This window comes from Phascolarctos cinereus, unplaced genomic scaffold (genome assembly GCF_003287225.1).
Source record: "Phascolarctos cinereus isolate Bilbo 61053 unplaced genomic scaffold, phaCin_HiC Scaffold_4;HRSCAF=312, whole genome shotgun sequence".
Lineage (NCBI taxonomy): Eukaryota > Metazoa > Chordata > Mammalia > Diprotodontia > Phascolarctidae > Phascolarctos > Phascolarctos cinereus.
In genome coordinates, this window is record NW_027555847.1 from 293,773,267 (window position 1) to 293,791,833 (window position 18,567).

Consider the following 18,567-nt stretch of genomic DNA (forward strand, 5'->3'; position numbering starts at 1 on the left):
ATTACTGTTTTATCATTTAAAAAATTGTTTAGCCAGGGCACCATAGTTGTTAGTCCTTCATTGCTGAACTTTTTGCAGTGGGAAAATATTTCCCCCACACTGGATCCCATACTCCCCGCCCCTGCATCATCAGTGTTCACTTTATCTATTCCACTATCCAGCTCATTTTATAAAGGTCCCTGCCAGGTTGTAGAAAAGCATTTCATAACAATTAATGGCAGCACTAAAATGTCCATTAAGTTCATTTTATTTTCCCATGAGCATGTAGTATTCAGGGTGCCTCTTTTGGTCTGTAGGTTAAGTTCTTTGCCTCCTGTGACAAGTCAGAAATGTAGCCTTTCAAAAACTTAAATGTTTATTTATTACTTCCATAAATTTTTTGGGGGAAAATGTACCCTTGATTGGCAACAATTATCATTTTATATTTCATTTGGTGTCTTTATAGCTACTCTAACTTCCAAAGAAATAACAATTAGATATACCTAACAAAATGATTAAAATGTATAGATATAAACAGAAACATACAAAAACGATGTCATACATTAGTATTGTGGAAGGAGCTAGTAGTCGGAATCATTTCAAGGTATGGTAATACTTATACTATGGATTAATGTTGTCAGAAGAGAAGCAGGAATAACCTTAGCATGAGTACAAGAACATCTTTCAAAGCTATTCCAGAGCCCCTGTGGTAAACTGATGAACTTTACTCCTTATGCCCTCACTTAGAGCCCTGCTGACTTTTATGTAATGTAAAATTCTTAAGCTTCACTACATAGGTTTCCAATCTACAATAAATTAAAAACAATAAACCAGAAGGGAAAAGGAGAATGGAGTGATATTAGAAGCACTATGACAATAGCAGTGACAGAAACAATCTGACATTGCAGGAGGTGAAAAGAAAAACTAAAAAGCAGATATAGAATTCTGTTACCATATAGTGGCCTAATGGATCCTAAAATCAAAGAATTTCAGCATTGGAAGGAACCTAAAGCTCATCTAATCAAGTCTATTCAGTTCCCAAATGAAAAACCAAAGATCCCAACAAACGAAATGACTTTCTCCAGTCATTTACTCATACTGACACCCCAGGGGAAAAATCTGGTATTCCTTATGTAAGAAACCAGAAAGTCTAACCTACATTTTATAAAGAAATCTTTCCATCAGATATGGATAGAAAGTTAAATAGAGTATTTATTAAACATTTCTCTTGTGCTGAGCACTGTGTTAAGTATTGTGGATACAAATAAGAGATGATAGATAGAAAGATAGATAGATCATTTAAATTTTGACCCTCAAAGCAGCAAGTTTCAATTGTGTGGGAAACCTCATTTCCCAAAGATATTAGGTAAATAAGACATTATTGTCAGGTGAAAGAAATTGGGTCACAAGAGTTATATGAAGCAGGCTATGATTTTACAATTAAGGCAAAAGAAATTAGGTAAAATGCAGGTTAAACAACAATTTAGAAACACTTAGAATTTGAGATGAACCTTGGAATTCCTTTTGAAATGAATGCAAACAGCAAGAATTGTGAATGGGATTATAAAAAGAAACAATCATTTTGATAACATGTGCAGACAACTTCGATAAGACAATAAATTGCAGAGAAGGTACAAACTGGCATTGTTAGGAGAAATTCTAATTGAGAGCTCCCTACACTGATAAAACCTAGTCAAAAATGATTTTGTATGAAAGCCAAAGTAAGAAGTGTCAAGATTATAGGCTGAATTCTTAATTCATTCTGTATACTAAGTAAATCTCCCATTAGGTTACCTTTAATACTGATATAGATAGTGTTACTACCTTCTATGCAGTTCTGATTTCATTCAAGTTAAATATTATCATAATTTAGAAGTGAACATAACTGACAAAATTCAATAAAGAAAAAAATATTTAAACATCTAAAGGAGAAATAAAATCAGGAGCATACATTCATCGCATAAAGCATGCATTTATAGTTTTTAAAGTCTAATTTCTCTCTCCTGTGGGAAAGCAGGCTTTAGATCTAAGTGCCAATTGTTTGGTCGATTTTAGTCATTCTATCAAGGTCAACAGTAAACTGCAACTCCAAGCCTTTTGAACATCGTCCTCTTCAATGGATAGAATCTCAGCGGATCTCTCTATGTGCCAAGAGAGAGGTGGTAGTGGTATTTTGCTTCCAGAATCTTATTTAGTAATCCTACAAAGAAGAATGAGTTGTAACAATAAAGTCAAAACTTGAAAGAAAATAGATCATCTAAAGCAAAAGTTGGTAAGCTACAAATTGCCATAAATTACTTTCATAAATGACTTACAGGAGGTGATTATTGGTCATCAGCATTTGCAAATTCCAGATCTTTTTGAAGTTCCTACAACTCATGGGGATTTGAAGAGTTCAGACTCTTGATTGTCTTAGAAGTTAAATGTGCATTTTGATGACTTTTAATTCGTTAAACTCTTCATAAAGATCTTGAAAACTGCTACAGGGTTATGCTTAACATGTATGATACATATTTTCAAATCTTCAAACCACTTGAAAAATTTGATTCTCTCTTTTTCAGTAAGAGAATAAAAAAACGTATCAAATAAATTATTTGTTATATTTTAAAGTAACTCTCTTCTCCTTTACCCAAAGTTTCAGACCCAAAGTTTACGTCTCTCAGACCTGCACAGAAAATCCCACCTATGGAGAGGGATAGTCAGCATCACTTTGATAGAGGGACGAGATCTCAAGGCCATGGATTCAAATGGATTTAGTGACCCCTATGTGAAATTCCGGCTTGGTCATCAGAAGTACAAGAGCAAGGTACTTGGCCTTTGTTGTGTTTTTGTTCAGTGTTTGTAAGGGTTGGTTCCATTAATGACTATACTTGTAAAACTGAAGAAGCTAGTCTTTGATATATACAGCAGAACCCCTTGTGGGGCTTCTGTGAGAACAGAGAACTAACACATGCTGTGTTTTCCAAGACTTTTACTTTATGTAATTCCAAAGTTTCAGGGGCACAATGTGATGTACATTGTATCCAAATTGAAAGGCACTTGATGAAGTGGATAGAGAATCAAATTTGCCTTTTAGTTTTGCCTCTGACAAGACATCTGGCAAGACAAACCTCTGACACATACAGGTTGTATGCTACTGGTCAAGTCATTTAAATTCTTACCATCTCAAGCTATTCTCTAGGACTGTATGTTAGTCAAGTTGCTGACCTGCATCAGTGGGGGGAGTTTCTTACAGGGAGTTCTTTACACTGATGTAATCACAACACTGTCCTCCACCCACCCTACCCCCCCTAAAAAAAGCTCTGCTTTCTGCTGCTGGTGTTAACTAAAGATTTGGGGCAATTCGCCACATCCGTTTCAGGCTACTGACCACCTACCATCATGACTGAAATTCATTCCTTGTAGTGCCATTACACATGTCACTTGTTTTCACAAATGCCACTGCAAAGTGTTCATTAGCTTTAACCATGCTTGGGAATTTCATAGTGATGGTTCTTCAATGGTTAAATGAACCATAATTAGAACTTTAAAACATGATATCACTTTTATCTGTCCAATAGATGTTTATTGAGCACTTGCTGCAACGTGTTGGTCACTGTGGTCGATCTGGAATACTGCTCTATCAAACACAGTTCCTGCCCCCCAAGAAGTCTAGTTGGGGAAAACGAGGCATAAATACAGTAAAAGACTATAATACAAGGCAATATTAGCTCATGTTTTATTTTGTACTTTACAAAGTACTTTTCTCACAACAAACATGCAGCATTCAGTGTATATCATCGTTATGTTCATGTCCAAGATAAGGCAACTGGAGGTCAGATGTCAAGAAGTTTGTTCATGATTTTGCTAGGAAGTAGTGAAACAGAGATTCAAATCTGGGTTCAGACTACAAGTCTAATGTCTTTTTAACTGTCCCCAGCAGAGATACAGATAAAAAGTGCTTTCAGAGTTTATAAAAGGGAAAGTCATGTCTTATTTTTATGTTAAAAATTCATATTCACCCACACCCTTATTTTTGTTAATCTGGGTTGAATTTGATGACAGTGGATTTGTCTTAATTTAATGTACTTAGGGGACATTTGAATAACCTCATTACACACCCAGTTCTATGTGTTTGTCTCCCAGCCAGTGTTCAATGATGTACTAGAGGAAGTAAGAATTACACAAATATATGCCAGTAACACCAATTGCTTTTTATCTTTTACTTTGCCAGATAACTTTCCATTTCTGTGCCCCTTAACAGGCGCATCAAACTCAAGGCCCAGGAAGACTCTGAATGGGGCCTGAGACAAATTAAAATGTAGTTGGGAAATGTTTAACAAAGTGAAAAAGAATGCAGCACGACATAGATAATATTGATTTGTGGTTTTCTAAGTAAAGTTGTGGCTTACTTTGATACCACTGCTCTATAAGGTTTAAACCTTTATTATGTTTCTAATCTTTGGGCCTGAAGCATGAAATCTAGCACTGTATACTTGTCTCCTTTGTTTTTTCTCTCTCTAATTCTTTGGCTGATTAAATTTCGGTTATGAGCTTTTAAATTATGGCTCCTTTGGTTACACATATATATACTGTAGTTTGCCATTTTAAAACTCTTTGCTCCTAAAGATTTCTGTTCTGATACTAAGCTGGAAGATGACCTTGTACCTCTCTGCTTAAAGGAGAGAAATCCATCTAGGTCACTCTGTTGGCTGATGTGGCCAAGGGTCTTGTATCAGTTCACCTGGAGTTTCTAAAAACTGGAAATCATAGGATCACAGACTTCAATCTTTAAGAGACCTCCGAGGCCACCTAGTAGAATCCTCCCTTTTTACAGATAAAGAAATGAGACCCAGAAAGAGAAAGTCATTTGCCTATGGCTGCATAGTAAGTATCAGAGCCAGAATTAAAATCCAGGCTTTTTGACTCTAAATCTAGCTTTCTTCCCACTATTCCACACTGTCTCTTCTTCCCTGTATAACCTACATGAAAAATGTAGCGTTCAGGTAAAAAAAATATAAATTTATTGAATAACACTATGAAGATGGGCACTGTGAGAGTGATGTTTTAAATTCTGAATTAATCAGTTCTTTCTTATAAAACACAAAATAGATTCTCCCATCCTTTTCTTCTTTTTTCTTTCAGACTTCAGTTTAGGATATCAAGTTCTCTGACCATCTCTTTTTTCCCCTATTCTATCTTCTCCTTGCCTTTTCACAAACAAGTCTTCTCAATTCTTCTCTTTTTTTCATCTGGCCAAAATGAGGGTGTTTCTTCTTTTCTTCTTCACTCTGGCCATAATTCCGTTTTAAAAACATACTATTTATGGGGCAGCTAGGTGTCACAGTAGATAGAACACTGGTCCTGAAGTCAGGACAACCTGAGTTCAAATCCGGGCTCAGACACATAACACTTACTAGCTGTTGACTCTGGGCAAGTCACTTAACCCCAGTTGCCTTGCCAAAACAAACAAACAAACAAAGATGCTATTTTCCCTATTCAAGAATTCATTGTACACAAGTTGCATTTTAAAAGCAGCCCTCATTGATTTGGCATTGTTGCTAATATTTTTTAAAAATATGTTTTATTTTTAATTTATGGAATAAAACAAGCATTTCTACAACATAGTATAATTTTAAAAAGAAGATTGCACATGGAACTGCAAATCTATTATGTACTACATGCTATTACTTTTAAATATATAGTAGTTATCATGTAAATTTGTTTCTTTCTTTTATTTTCAACTATTTCTTCCCTTCTCCCCTCACCCTAGAGATGACCACCATTAGACACAATTGTGTGTGTGTATTATGTAAAACCATTGTACACATACTTCTAATTCTTAGTGATGATTAGAAAGTGATGATTTTTTAAAATTATTTAAGAGTCAGTCTTCTGGATTGCCAGCTATTTGAAAACCCTCTTGTCCTTCTTTTTGTACCCCTACAGCATCATACCTTTCCTATTTCATGCCTCCAAATGTGAAACATAAAAAATATTTTAAGCCTAATAGAATATAAAAATGAAAAGTTATCTGGTACTAAATATTTGTTCAGTTGATAGGAACTGAACATTAATATTCTCTAGAATTTCAATAACTTTTACTTAGACTCCTGAATTTTTGAGATAAAATTCAATGTCACAGATAAAGTTCGGGATAATACAACATAATGCAAAATATATTGCTTTATTCTAAAAAAGTAATTGTATTTCTTACCATCTCAACTCCTGCCCTCATGCTGGGGGAGTCCAGGTTACACATTGATAGTATCATAAGCATCTCAACTTCCAGTTCCTCAGTCCACTCAGTCATGACCTACTCCTCTACTCAAAGTTAGCTCAAATCCCCTCTTCCACAAGAGTCCTTTCCCCATCTCTTAACCCTTTGTTTTGATATCCTCCCTCTGACCTTTCCCTCCATTAATACTGAATATTCCTTCCATGTATACAGTGTTTGTATGTTGTCTCCCTCATTAGAATGTGAGCTCCTTTAAGGACCATATTTTTGCCTTTCTTGGTTTCCACAGCACCTATCATGGGTTCCTGGTGCATAGTAGGTCCTTCAGCGTTGTTGACTAACTGGATGGTTTAACTGTCAATGTTCTACCACTCCACAATAGCCTGATTTTAATAACTTTTTCTTATATAGACCTCTGTGGAGAGACCAGAGAGGTCTGTATAAGAAAAAGTTATTAAAATTATTATTATTAAATTATTATATAATTAAATTCATAATATAATATGTTTATAATTTATATAATATAAAATAAATTATTAAAATAAAGTAAAATTATTATTAAAATGGAGAGACCACCTTAGAATAAAGTACTTTTGATACTTCAATAAATAAACCTCCTTGTATGGTCTCCAACATGCATGATTCTTCAACTAAATTCCTCTCTGTAGCCTTTAATACCTATTAACTCTAGTGCTTTGAATACATTCAATAAATATTTGTTGATCTGGTTTCATTTAAAATGTGTTAGAATTTTTGTTGTTTTGTCATTTTTAAATCATGTCCAACTCTTTTTGTCTCCCTTTGGGATTTTCTTGGCAGAGATACTAAAGTGGTTTGCCATTTCCTTCTTCAGCTCATTTTACAGATGAGGAAACTGAGGCAAACAGAGTTGAGTGGCTTGCCCAGGGTCACAGAGTTAGTAAGTGTCTGAGGCCAGATTTGAACTCAGGAAGATGAATCTACCTAACTCAAGGCCTGGCATTCTATCCACTGTGCCACCTAGCTGCTCCGTGTTAGAATTGAATTGCCTTATAATTGCAATAAACCTCAAAAATTAGCAGAAAATTTGTTCTTTGTAACTTTAATAGACACATAGAGAATGGTCTTTTGCTAAAAGGAGGAACTTACTACCCCTGTGAGCCTCTGCCAAAACCTAATATAAAGTCATCATAGCAGCTGTCCAGTTTCTGTATTGTTCAGCCCAGTGTTCCAAACAGGGGATAGCCAGGGGACAGAAGCAAAAATTTCTGGAAACTCTAATTTTCCTCTTTGTAACATGGTAACTCCTCTCATTGACTGTTATTATAAAGAATCACTGATATTATCTAACTGAGGTTTTCAGTCTGTTTTCCTTCCCAAATTAGGAATATTTCAGTCTGACTCTCACATGGTTATCTAGCATTGTCTCCTGTCCAACACTCAGGATGGCTGAAGGTGAAATTCCTCCTTCAAGAGAAACATGGTTTGTTTTTCAAGACAAACCATCATTCAGGTTCTCCTTTTTGGTGGGAACACTAAGCATGGTGAATGTGCCCTATTATCCATGATTCCTGGAATTTTTTAAAATAAAGCCTCTGACAAGTTAATATGATTTCCTGGTAGTACCTAAAATTTAATTTTGTGTCACAAGCAAGAAGAGCTTCCATTATAGAGTGATAATTACTTTCTTTTTCCTTTTTTCCAGATTATGCCAAAAACACTGAATCCTCAATGGAGGGAACAGTTTGACTTTCATCTTTATGAAGAGCGAGGAGGAATTATTGATATTACTGCTTGGGACAAAGATGCTGGGAAGAGGGATGATTTTATTGGCAGGTTTGTACTAGTCAGTCCTTTTATTTTACTCTGGAGGGAAGTAGATTATTAAAAAATGGTCTTTGTTTTAAATTTAATTCTCATAACCAACCCTTATCATTATGAAAGAAATGGGTGACTTTACCAGAGGACACATAGCTTTTGTTATTTATTTCACACTGCAGAGGACTGAAAGGCAGATCTCAGTATTGACCAGTAGGTGGCAGTTTTGACCAGTTGATGGACAGAAACTATCTTAAGTGGAATATGTCTGTGTAAAAAGAATCCAGACAAGTGGTTTTTCTCTATAGCAGAGATCTCTTGTTTGGAAGCATCGGAAATAGGGATAAGGGAGTCTTTTGAACTTTTTTTTAAGTGTCTCTTTGCAGCAAGAAAACTTTTCATAAAACATTTTGTTATGACCATAAAATGCTGCTTTTGTGAGGTACAACAAAGAATGGAATCTTTAGAATCTCTTTAGAGATTGGTGAAATTGTGAAGAGTCACAGTGTCTTCAGTATATGAAGAATGATAATTAAGAAAATATGTGTTAATTTAATCATAGAATGGGGCAAGTTAAAGACTGAGATCCATATGATGCAAATATATAGATCTTAATTTATATTGAACAGCTGGTTACATAGGATCATGAGATATAAAGCTGTAAGGCATTTTATATATCATCTAGTTCAAGCCTCCTGATTTTATAGACAAGGAAACTGAGACCCAAAGAGATCAAGAAATGTGCTGCCCCCTTAAAGCCTTTATTATCTTCTATTGTATTAGCTTCCTAAATAGTCTACCTGCTTCTAGTTTCTCCTTGCTCCAATTCTTCTTCCACATAGCTGTCAAAATAATTTTCCTAATGTACGTATGGGTTAGACTGTGCTACTCCCTCATTCAGGAATCTTCAATGACACTCTAGTGCATTTAGGATAAAACACAGTCTCCTCACCCAGCAACTTAAACCTTCCACAATCTGATTCCAACCCAGTTCTACAGATGTATTTCTTATTATTCCTATTCATGCACCCAAATTCCAGCCAAATTGTCCTACCTACTGTATCTCAAGCTTAACTGTCCACATGGCATTTCTATGTCTGCTCATAGTCCCAATCCCACCCCGCCCCCAATTATTCCCACTGTTTTCTCATGACTACTTCCTAACATCCTTAAGTTCCTTTGAGAGTCAGCTCAAGTGATCAAGCTTCAGATCTAAAGAACAAGTTATTCTGGGAGAAGCTAGCTATGAGAAGCATGTGTACAAAGGCCAAAACCATAAGAAGAGGTGACTTCCTGAAGCATGGAAGCAGCATCCATGAGAAACTGAGCAGCTTCTAATAGGGCCAGAGCATTCAGATCTCTTGAAGAAGGGTGAGGGTGTAGAATAGGCTTTCTCCCACCATGGCCAGGGAGGAAATGGTCCCTGAGACCTCAGTGATAAGAGAAGGGGTATGCAGGTAAAAATATTTAACAGCTGGGAGAATGTACATATAACACACTTGTAAAATTAATCTGCATTATTAATGTTTTGTCCACCTCTTTCTTTAGTCTAGACAATCAACAAAACAATGTGTCATGCCCTAATTTATAGCATTTGTCTCTTTCCAAGGTTTAAATACTCAGACCAAAAATTGTCTCCAGTTCAGAATGGCTCCAGCACACCCCTGTATTGGAATATGTATGAGAAAAGTCCCAGGTTAGGTCCCATATTGAGAACTGGAAAGGCAGATTCAGAGGACTATGAATGAATAACATCAAATTGGAACTAGAATGAAATTAATATTAAGAACCAAACTAAGGGAAAGACAAGAGAAAACAAATGTTCTAAGGACTTTTATATAAGACTGAGAACTGTCCTCCTTTCCATCAGTTAGTATATCTACCCTCAATTGTATTACCCTTAGGGTAATAATAATAATAGCTAACATTTGCATATCTCTGTAATGTTCGTGAAGTCCTTCGCCTATATTATCTTATTTGATCTACACAACAACCCTGGGAGAGAAGAATGTTATTATCCCCATTTTACAGATGAGGAAACTGAGGATAAGAGTGGTTAAGTGACATTCATGTTCACAAAGCTAGTAACTGTCAGAGGCGGGATTCAAATAGAGGTCTTCCTAATTCCAAGTCCAACATTCTATTCACGGTAGCACCTAGCTGTTGCACTTCCTATTATGCTCCCTTTTAAATATCTTAAAGAGTTGGTGGTGTTCGTAAGGAGAAGGATCTATGAGAGGAAAGATATCCCTAGGATCTGCTGCTTATAGTGGGTCTGGTGTATAGAGAATCCTCAAAAAGCTAGTAGCATGAATAGCACCTTGAAACCTGAAGGGGGCAGCTGTCAACTGAAACCTGGGCCTGCTGGTAATAATAATAATAATAATAGCCTGTTGATGTATCATTATTGGTTTGCAAAACATTGTCTCACAAGTCTCTGATATAAGGAATTCCTGTAGCATTATTGTCATCAAAAATGGGCTGGGGGTAGGGAAGGGGAAGTTATAGGATTTAAGAGGCAACACCAACCTGGATTTCCTTCCCACTGAGATCATAGTAGAAGCTGAAGCTACTACTGAAAAGATTTCAGTGCAATATCAAGAACTGTCCAGTTCTAGAACTAGTTGAAAAAAAAATAAGAGAGGGTCAGAGCCAAGATGGAAGAGTAGGGGCAGCGACCCAGCCAAATTCTGCCAACATTCCTCTCTAGACAACTTTAAAATAACACCTCAAATTGAATTCTGGAAAAACAGAGCCAACAAAAAGTCAGAGTGAGACATTTTTCCAGCCAAGTCAACTTGGGAAGTTGGCAGAAGAGGTCTGTGACACCAAGACGGGGTCCAGGCAGGGCCCAGTCAGCAGAAGCACCATTATGGGCCTTGGAGGTAGTGTCTTTGACAGTGGCAGCTGAAGCTTCAGAAGCTCTCGGCCTAGAAACAGTAAGGGTATCAAACAACTGATCAGAAAGAGATCACAGGGGACTCTGAGTTGATACTGGGTACAGGACTGGGTGCTTTTTGGAAATTCTATTGCGCATATGCAGTTCTGAGTCACAGTTCCAGGGCCAACAGGAGCACAATTACTTGCTGCAGAGGAGCCCTGCCTGGCTAAAGACTAGAACACAAACCACGAAAGCAGTGACCATAGCTCTCCCTAGATCATACTACCTTGGAAGAACTGAAAGCTTGAAGACCCCTTAATCTCCAGAACTAGCTCTGAAATAGCAGCACAAAAAAGCCAGAAAATTGGGACAGTGCTTCCCTACCCCCAGTTGAGCAGGGCCGAACTGTAACATAAAGTTCAAAGTCAAGAAATGGACTAAAAAATGAGCAAAAAAAAAAAAAAAGAACCTGGACATAAAAATCTATGATAGTAGCAGGGAAGCTCAAGTCACAAATGCAGGAAGAGACAACAATGTGAAAAACAGTTACAAGCAAAGCCTCCAAGAAAAATGCAAACTGGACATAACCCTAATATAAATTCCTATAAGAGTTAAAGAAAGAAATAAGAGTGGTAGAGGAAAATTTAGGGAAAGAAATGAGAGTGATGCAAGAAAATTATGAAGGGAATTAACATATTGGTAAGAGGAACAAAAACATTTGAAGAAAATAACATGTCAAAAAACAGAATTGACCAAATGGTAAAAGATAGATAAAAATTCACTGAAGAAAAGAGCATCTTGAAAAGCAGAATTGGCCAAATGAAAAAAAGAGGTACAAAAGGTCTCTGGAGAAAATAATTCCTAAAAATTAGAATTTGGCAAGTGGAGGTTAATGACTGCATGAGACATCAAACAATAAAAGTCAATAAAATGAAAAAATAGAAGAAAATGTGAACTATCTCATCAGAAAGACAACTGACCTGGAAAACAGATCAAGAGGGAGATAATTTAAGAATTACTGGACTACACAAAAGCAATGATTTTTAAAAAGAGCCTAGGCATCATATTTCAAGAAATTATTAAGGAAAACTTCTCTAATATCTTAGATACAGAGGGTAAAATAAAAATGGAAAGAATCCACCAATCACTTCCTAAAAGAAATCTCAAAATGAAAACTCCAAAGAATATTATAGACAAATTTCAGCACTCCCAGGTGAAGGAGAAAATATTGCAAGCTTACCCATAAAACTGTAGCATATAACAGAATAGATTAGGAAAAAAATCCAACAATATATTGTTTACCAGAGACACATTTGAAACAGAAAGATACACAGAGATAAAATAAGGGGCTGGAACAGAATCTCTTATGCTTCAACTGATGTAAAAAAAGTATGGGAGGCAATCATGATCTCAGACAAAGCAAAAGCAAAAATAGACCTAATTAAAAGAGATAATCAGGAAAACTGCACTTTTCTAAAAGTCACCATAGACCATGAAGTAATATCAAAATTTGTTATAGCAAGTTTCTTTGATAAAGGATTCATTTCTCAAATATATAGAACTGAGCCACATTTATAAAAATAAAAGCCATTCCCCAGTTAATAAGGAAATTTTTATTGTTAAGGAAATTTTTTTGTTGTTAAGGAATAATTAAGGAAGTTATCAAAGAAAAATGATAATTTTCAGGAGAAATCAAAGTTATCAATAGTCACATGAAAAAATATTTTAAAATCACTACTAATTAGAGAAATTAAATTGAATTGAATTAACATTAAATTAAATTAAAACAACTCTGAGGTACCACCCCTCACCTATCAGATTGACTGACATGACAGAAAAGGAAAATGACAAGTGTTGGAGGGCGTGTGGAAAAATTGTGGCACTAATGCACTGCTGGTGGAGTTATGAATTAGTCTAGTCATTCTGAAGAACAATTTGGAACTATACCCAGTTGACTACATAATTGTGCAAACCCTTTGACCCAGCAATACCTTTACTAAGCGTATATCCTAAAGAAATCAAAGGAAATGGGAAAGGACCTATATGTACAAAAATAGTTATAGCAGTTTTTTCTGTGGTGTCAAAGAATTAGAAATTGAGGAGATGCATATCAGTTGCGGAATGGCTGAACAAGTTGTGATACTATTGTGCTTTAAGACATGACAAGGGGGGTTGATTTCAGAAAAACCTGGGAAGAGCTGTATGAACTGATGTTGAATGAAGTAAGCAGAGCCAGGAGATCATAGTACACAGTAATAGCAATATTGTAATGATTATCAACTGTGAAGGATTTAGCTGCTTTTATCAATACAGTGCTCCAGGACAATATTGAAGGACTCTTGATGAAAACTTCAGTCTACCTACAGAGAGAAAACTGATGAGCTGCAAGTGTGAATTGAAATCAAAAATTTTTCACTGTATTTTTCATGCTTTTTTGCAATGTGACTAACATGGAAATATGTTTTGCATTATCTCACATGTATAATGGACATATTGCTTGCCTTCTCAATGGCTTAGAGAAGAGCTTGAGGGAGGGAAAGACGTTAGAAGTCAAAATTTTTTTAAAGAATGTAGAAATAAATAAATAACAAATGTTAAATGTTAAAAGAAAAAAAAAGAATGGGCTGCTTTGGGGAAGAAGTGGCTACACTTATGTAGCCAACTGGGCATAGACCTGACATTGGAAATTTTTAAAAAGCAGCTGAATAAATCCCTTGCCAGAGATGTTGTAAAGGGGATTTATGCTTCAGGAAGGGATTAGGCTAAATGGTATCTGAGGTTGGTTCCTTCCAACTTTGAGATTTCTGTGATCCTTTAATTCTAAAATACCTAATTGTTCTCCAATTTGCTTTCATTAAGCAGTTGGGTGGAATGTTTCAACTCACCTCAGAATCTGCTGTGCTTCTCAGAGATAATCAGAGGACTCATCCTGAATGTTAATCTCTCAAGCCAGCTGGTGGAAAGCTCTTTTTAAGACTAGCTGCTATAAGAGGGTCACCTCTGTTTGCATGCATTAATAGTGATTTTTTTGAACCTAAGCACTATATTTTACATTAAATCAACTCTTCATTCTCAAGCCCTGCGGCCCATATGCAGTCAGTTTCCAAGTAATCCATTCTATTTTTTTAACATTACCTGCATCTGCCCTCTTCTCTCCCCTCATATAACAACCACACCTTTTTTGGGCACTAATTGCCTACTACTACTGAAGTAGTTTTCCTGCATCCCAGAGACTCCCCTCTCCAATCAGTCCTCCACTGTGTTACCAAGTTGACATTCCTAAAACACAGATGTGACCGCGTCACTTCTCTGTTCAGGATGCTTCTTTGGCACCCTATTGCCTCTTGGATAAATCATAAACTTCTCTGCTTAGCATTTAAAACCCTCCCCAATGAGTTTACAACCTATCTTTGTAGGCTGATTACACATTACGGTATGCTGCATTCCAGCCCAACTAGCCAATTTACAGTTCCCCATGAAGTTATCTCCTAAATGTATCCCTTTTCAAAGGTTGCCCTGAATCCTCTCTCCCTATAGCTCTACTTTTTGGAGACCCTAGTTCATTTCAAGGCCCAACTCAAGTGCTTGCCTCCTTCTAGAGGGCTCTCCTAATTCCCCCACTAGTGCCACTTGCCCCTGAAATCACTTTGTATTTATTAGGTATATGTCCTGTATTTATTTAGCTGTGGACATGTATCTTCCCAGAAGACTGTAAACTCCTTGAAGTCAGGGTATATTTTTTTCTCGTCCTTATCGCTATCACCTATGTGACTTGTATATGGTAAACCTTTAATAAATGCTTGTTGAATGAATGCAGGAATAAATGGCAAGGAGGTTGGAATGGGAAACATACAACACGAGCTACATTCCCATGACCTACAATGACTTAGAATAAATCCTTGGGCAAAGCAGAGAGATCCAGCACAAAGAGCATGGAATGTGTTCTGCCATTTACTTCCTATGTGACCTTGGACAAATCCCTCGACCTCAATTCTCTATTTGATAAAGAAAGATTTTGAATAGAAAACCTCTAACATTCATTTCATCTATAAAATCTATGCCCCTCTCTAGAAATCTCCAGTATATCAGTATGAAATTTTTAAAAAATGCTTACCAAACATCAGGAAATGAAATGCATTTAAATTATGCTGCAAGCCACAATGATGTAATGAGGATGTCATAAGCCATGTAGATGTCTGCCCAAAGTGAAGTAACCAGATATCTTTTCCAACTCACCTGAGCTAACGAAAGAGACTTTTCCTCCTGTTACATTTCTAACTTTGTTCATTGGGCACGGAAATTATTAATTCAACTACCTAATAGAGTAGATAAATGTTTTGAAAAAAAGAGTAATCCAAGTAGAAAACCATATAGAACAATCCAAGAATAAAACTGCACATATATGTGGAAAAACTAAACACGACAGCAATTGTGTGAGAGCTTGGACATAAAAACTAACTCTGTATATGTTTATACAGCCTAGAATTTGATGCAATCCAAATGAATGTAACCTTTTTCTGCTGTGAGAATTTTAAAAATTGCAGCTACATAGAACAAAAAAAAATTTTTAGACATAGAAGATTAGAGTAACCAGTGAAACAATATATAAACATTCATTAAGCCCCTCTCATGGCCAGAAATCAAACCCCACCCCATGCCAAGCACCAGTGGTTCTAGGTTCTGGCAAGGATTAAGAAAGGTTGGGTCTTTTTTTCTGGTCTATGTAAAAATATGAAGGGATTTTAAAATGGTTCCCAGAAATGGGTAAATGGCATTTCTGAATTACTTGCCTATCTGAAACTGTACTTATCAATCTTTTGAACAAGGATCATTTGCCCTCACCGAATGCTTAGGTGCACATCACCCTGATTAGAGTTTATTTAAGACAGAACAGAAGCCAATGTGGGTGAATCCTTAGGGTATCCAATAAGTACTTTGTATACCTAACAGGCATTCACTAACCATTATGCTACCTGTAAGTTGACTCAAGTGATGTATACCATATAATAAATTTAAACAAGGTTAACTATTACTAAGTTACAAACTTGAAGGAGAGTGATATGATTTTAATCCCCATGTAATTATTTAACTTTCTTTTCACCTGCATTTTGGAAGGAGAGGCTGACTGCCACCTTTATGATAATCAGCTAATAAATCCCCATGATTGTTACACCTTTATGCATAGCCATAATGTGAACAAATTGGCTACAGACAGCTGCAGTAAATTGCCGAGAATGAGGGCTGTCACAGAACAAGTTGTTTTTATGAACATACAGGATAAGTAAATCCCATGTCATGCGATTTTATTCAGCAGGAGTTGTTTGCAGTCCAGTATAGGGAGATTTATCGCATTATTTATTAGTGTAAAAAATTCTTGTTTATATTTAAAATGTCATTGATTTGGGAGCCCATTTTTTAGGCTGCTAGATTACCCTTAACACCATCTGTTACCAGTGACCATGAGTTGGCACTGCCCATGATAATCAAGGACAGTAAATGCAAACTTGAATAGTTTCCTTTCAGCTATATTTTCATTAATGATGTATGGTTTACCAGAGTTGTAAGGAAAGTGTACTCCAAATTGGCAAGTTGTAGGTAAAGAACAATGTCTTTAAATTATATGAGTATGTATTTGACTTTATGTATGTCTATATATGAGCACTATGGCTAACGAAGGTGTTAAAAACATTTTCTTTGACTTCATTAACATTTTAAAACCAAAGGTTTTATGTATTTGAAGTGACCAAATTAATTTGAGGGTTTGACACCTGCTGAGTCCTGATTGTAGACTTTTTTTATTTGCTGCACCAACACTACAAAGATTTTTTTTACACCCAACATAAATAAGAGTAGAATGAGCCAGACAATCCTGCATTATTCATCTAAAGGCACAATGGCATATACTAGTCAGGAAATCTTAAACTGGAGAGATTTTTTTTTATTATGAAATATTTATATTTCCCCATTTCTTTTCTAAGCAAGAATTAAATAAAATATTTCATTAAAAGAAACTGAATATTATTTAAATGAAGAATGGAATCCTGCCACTGACTCTTCTTGCCATGCTTCAGGTGGAGCTGAACATAAACCACATCTATTAATGGTTTCAATCCCCCTTTTCCTTCTGTTAGTTTTTGTTTTGCTTTATATGTATCTTCAGGAGATGTTCTCCAGAAGCTTATGCTGGCAACAATATTTCTTATGGGATGGGCCAGCTTCATTTCATGAACACATTTTGTGTAATAATTTGGGCAGTTATAGCAGTTTACCTTTATAATCATTGAATGGGGAATTTAACTGAAATATAAGTATTCCTCAAAGTCAAATAGCAGCATTAAGCATTTTGTTACATCATGTGATGTTTTAAAAGCTTGATCATGAAATTTAGCAAATTTTGTGTTAGTAGCTTACAGTATTCTTAAAATGTATTGCCTAGTAAGTTGATGAGGACAGCAACTGACCATACTTGCTCCAGTTGTGTGATTCAGGTGGCAAAAATACATTATAAATGTGATATATTATTTGTGAATAGATTTACTTCAGTAGTTCAAGGTTTCTTTTTTTTTTAATTGTATCTACCCTATCCACTAATGCAGTTGGGCATGCTGCCACCCCAAAGTAGAAAACTTTATGAGTTATTGTATATCCCACCTCACACCCCCAATGGGCTTATACTGTAGAGCATCCAAAGTGGGGCAACCAAGAGGACTTCGGTCCTCAAGCTCCTACCTATAAAGATGAATTGAAGTCACTAAGGATATGTACCCTGGATAAATGAAGATGTTAAGGGGGCTGAAGGTAGGATAGTAATAGGTACCTTTTAATAATTGAGGGACTATGATGCAAAGAGGAATTGGACTTGTTCTGACTCGTGTCAGAAGTCTGAACATGGGACAGAGGCTACAGAAAATTTGTAGAGAAGCAGATCTAGACTCAACCTCCTAGCAATGAACACTATCAAAAAAATGGAATAAGCTACCCTGGAACACAATGGGTTTCCCCTTCCTGAAGGATTTGGGGGAAAGAGTAGATGTGATCTCTCATCAGGTATTACATAGCCAATCTTGTTCCAGCACAAGTTGGCTTGGATGGCTCTGGAGGTCCCTTAGAACTCTAACGTGTAATTCGAGTGCCTTAGTCTTTGGAAAATTAGCTGAGTTAATCTTAAGTAATAGTCATGCCACTTCTCATGGTGTCAGAAAGACTCAGTTTTCCCAATCTGAAAGAACCAATTAGAACTTGGACTTTACCAAATAGCTTTCAAGGTGCCAGCGTTGTCTCCATATCATAATGACACATTGGAGTAGAACTATAGTAAATACTGTACATGAACAAAGGGAAATGTTTCCACTTGGTCATTGAATTGTTAGCCATGAGTTACCTTGAGAATTAGAAGCATGAAGAGAGAAAACATATTATACCTGTGAAATAAGAAAAGTCTGAACTGTATTCATTTATTTCTTAAAACCCGAAGGGTCATATCACACACACACACACACACACACACACATTAACAAAAGAACAAAACCCTTCCATTGTATCACAGAAATGATTTTACCAGACAAATATCATTAGAATTATTAGAGTAAGAAGTACAAAAGAAATGTGAGAGCCCAAAGTGCTTTTGGGAAGAAATACATGTAAATGAATGCAAGGTGAATATTAACTAATATTTCAGTTTGCCATTTATATT

The 18,567-nt window shown here is 36.1% G+C and overlaps 1 protein-coding gene across 5 annotated transcripts in view; it reads left to right on the plus strand.

Moving 5' to 3' along the window:
- Positions 1–18,567, plus strand: part of MCTP1 (multiple C2 and transmembrane domain containing 1) — a 498,591-nt gene that overhangs the window by 213,944 nt on the left and 266,080 nt on the right. For all 5 annotated transcript variants that reach the window (XM_078153123.1, XM_078153125.1, XM_078153124.1 and 2 more), the window contains 2 exons: positions 2,615–2,785; positions 7,881–8,011. In XM_078153123.1, coding sequence (XP_078009249.1) covers positions 2,615–2,785; positions 7,881–8,011 — 302 coding nt within the window. The remainder of the gene's footprint in view (positions 1–2,614; positions 2,786–7,880; positions 8,012–18,567) is intronic.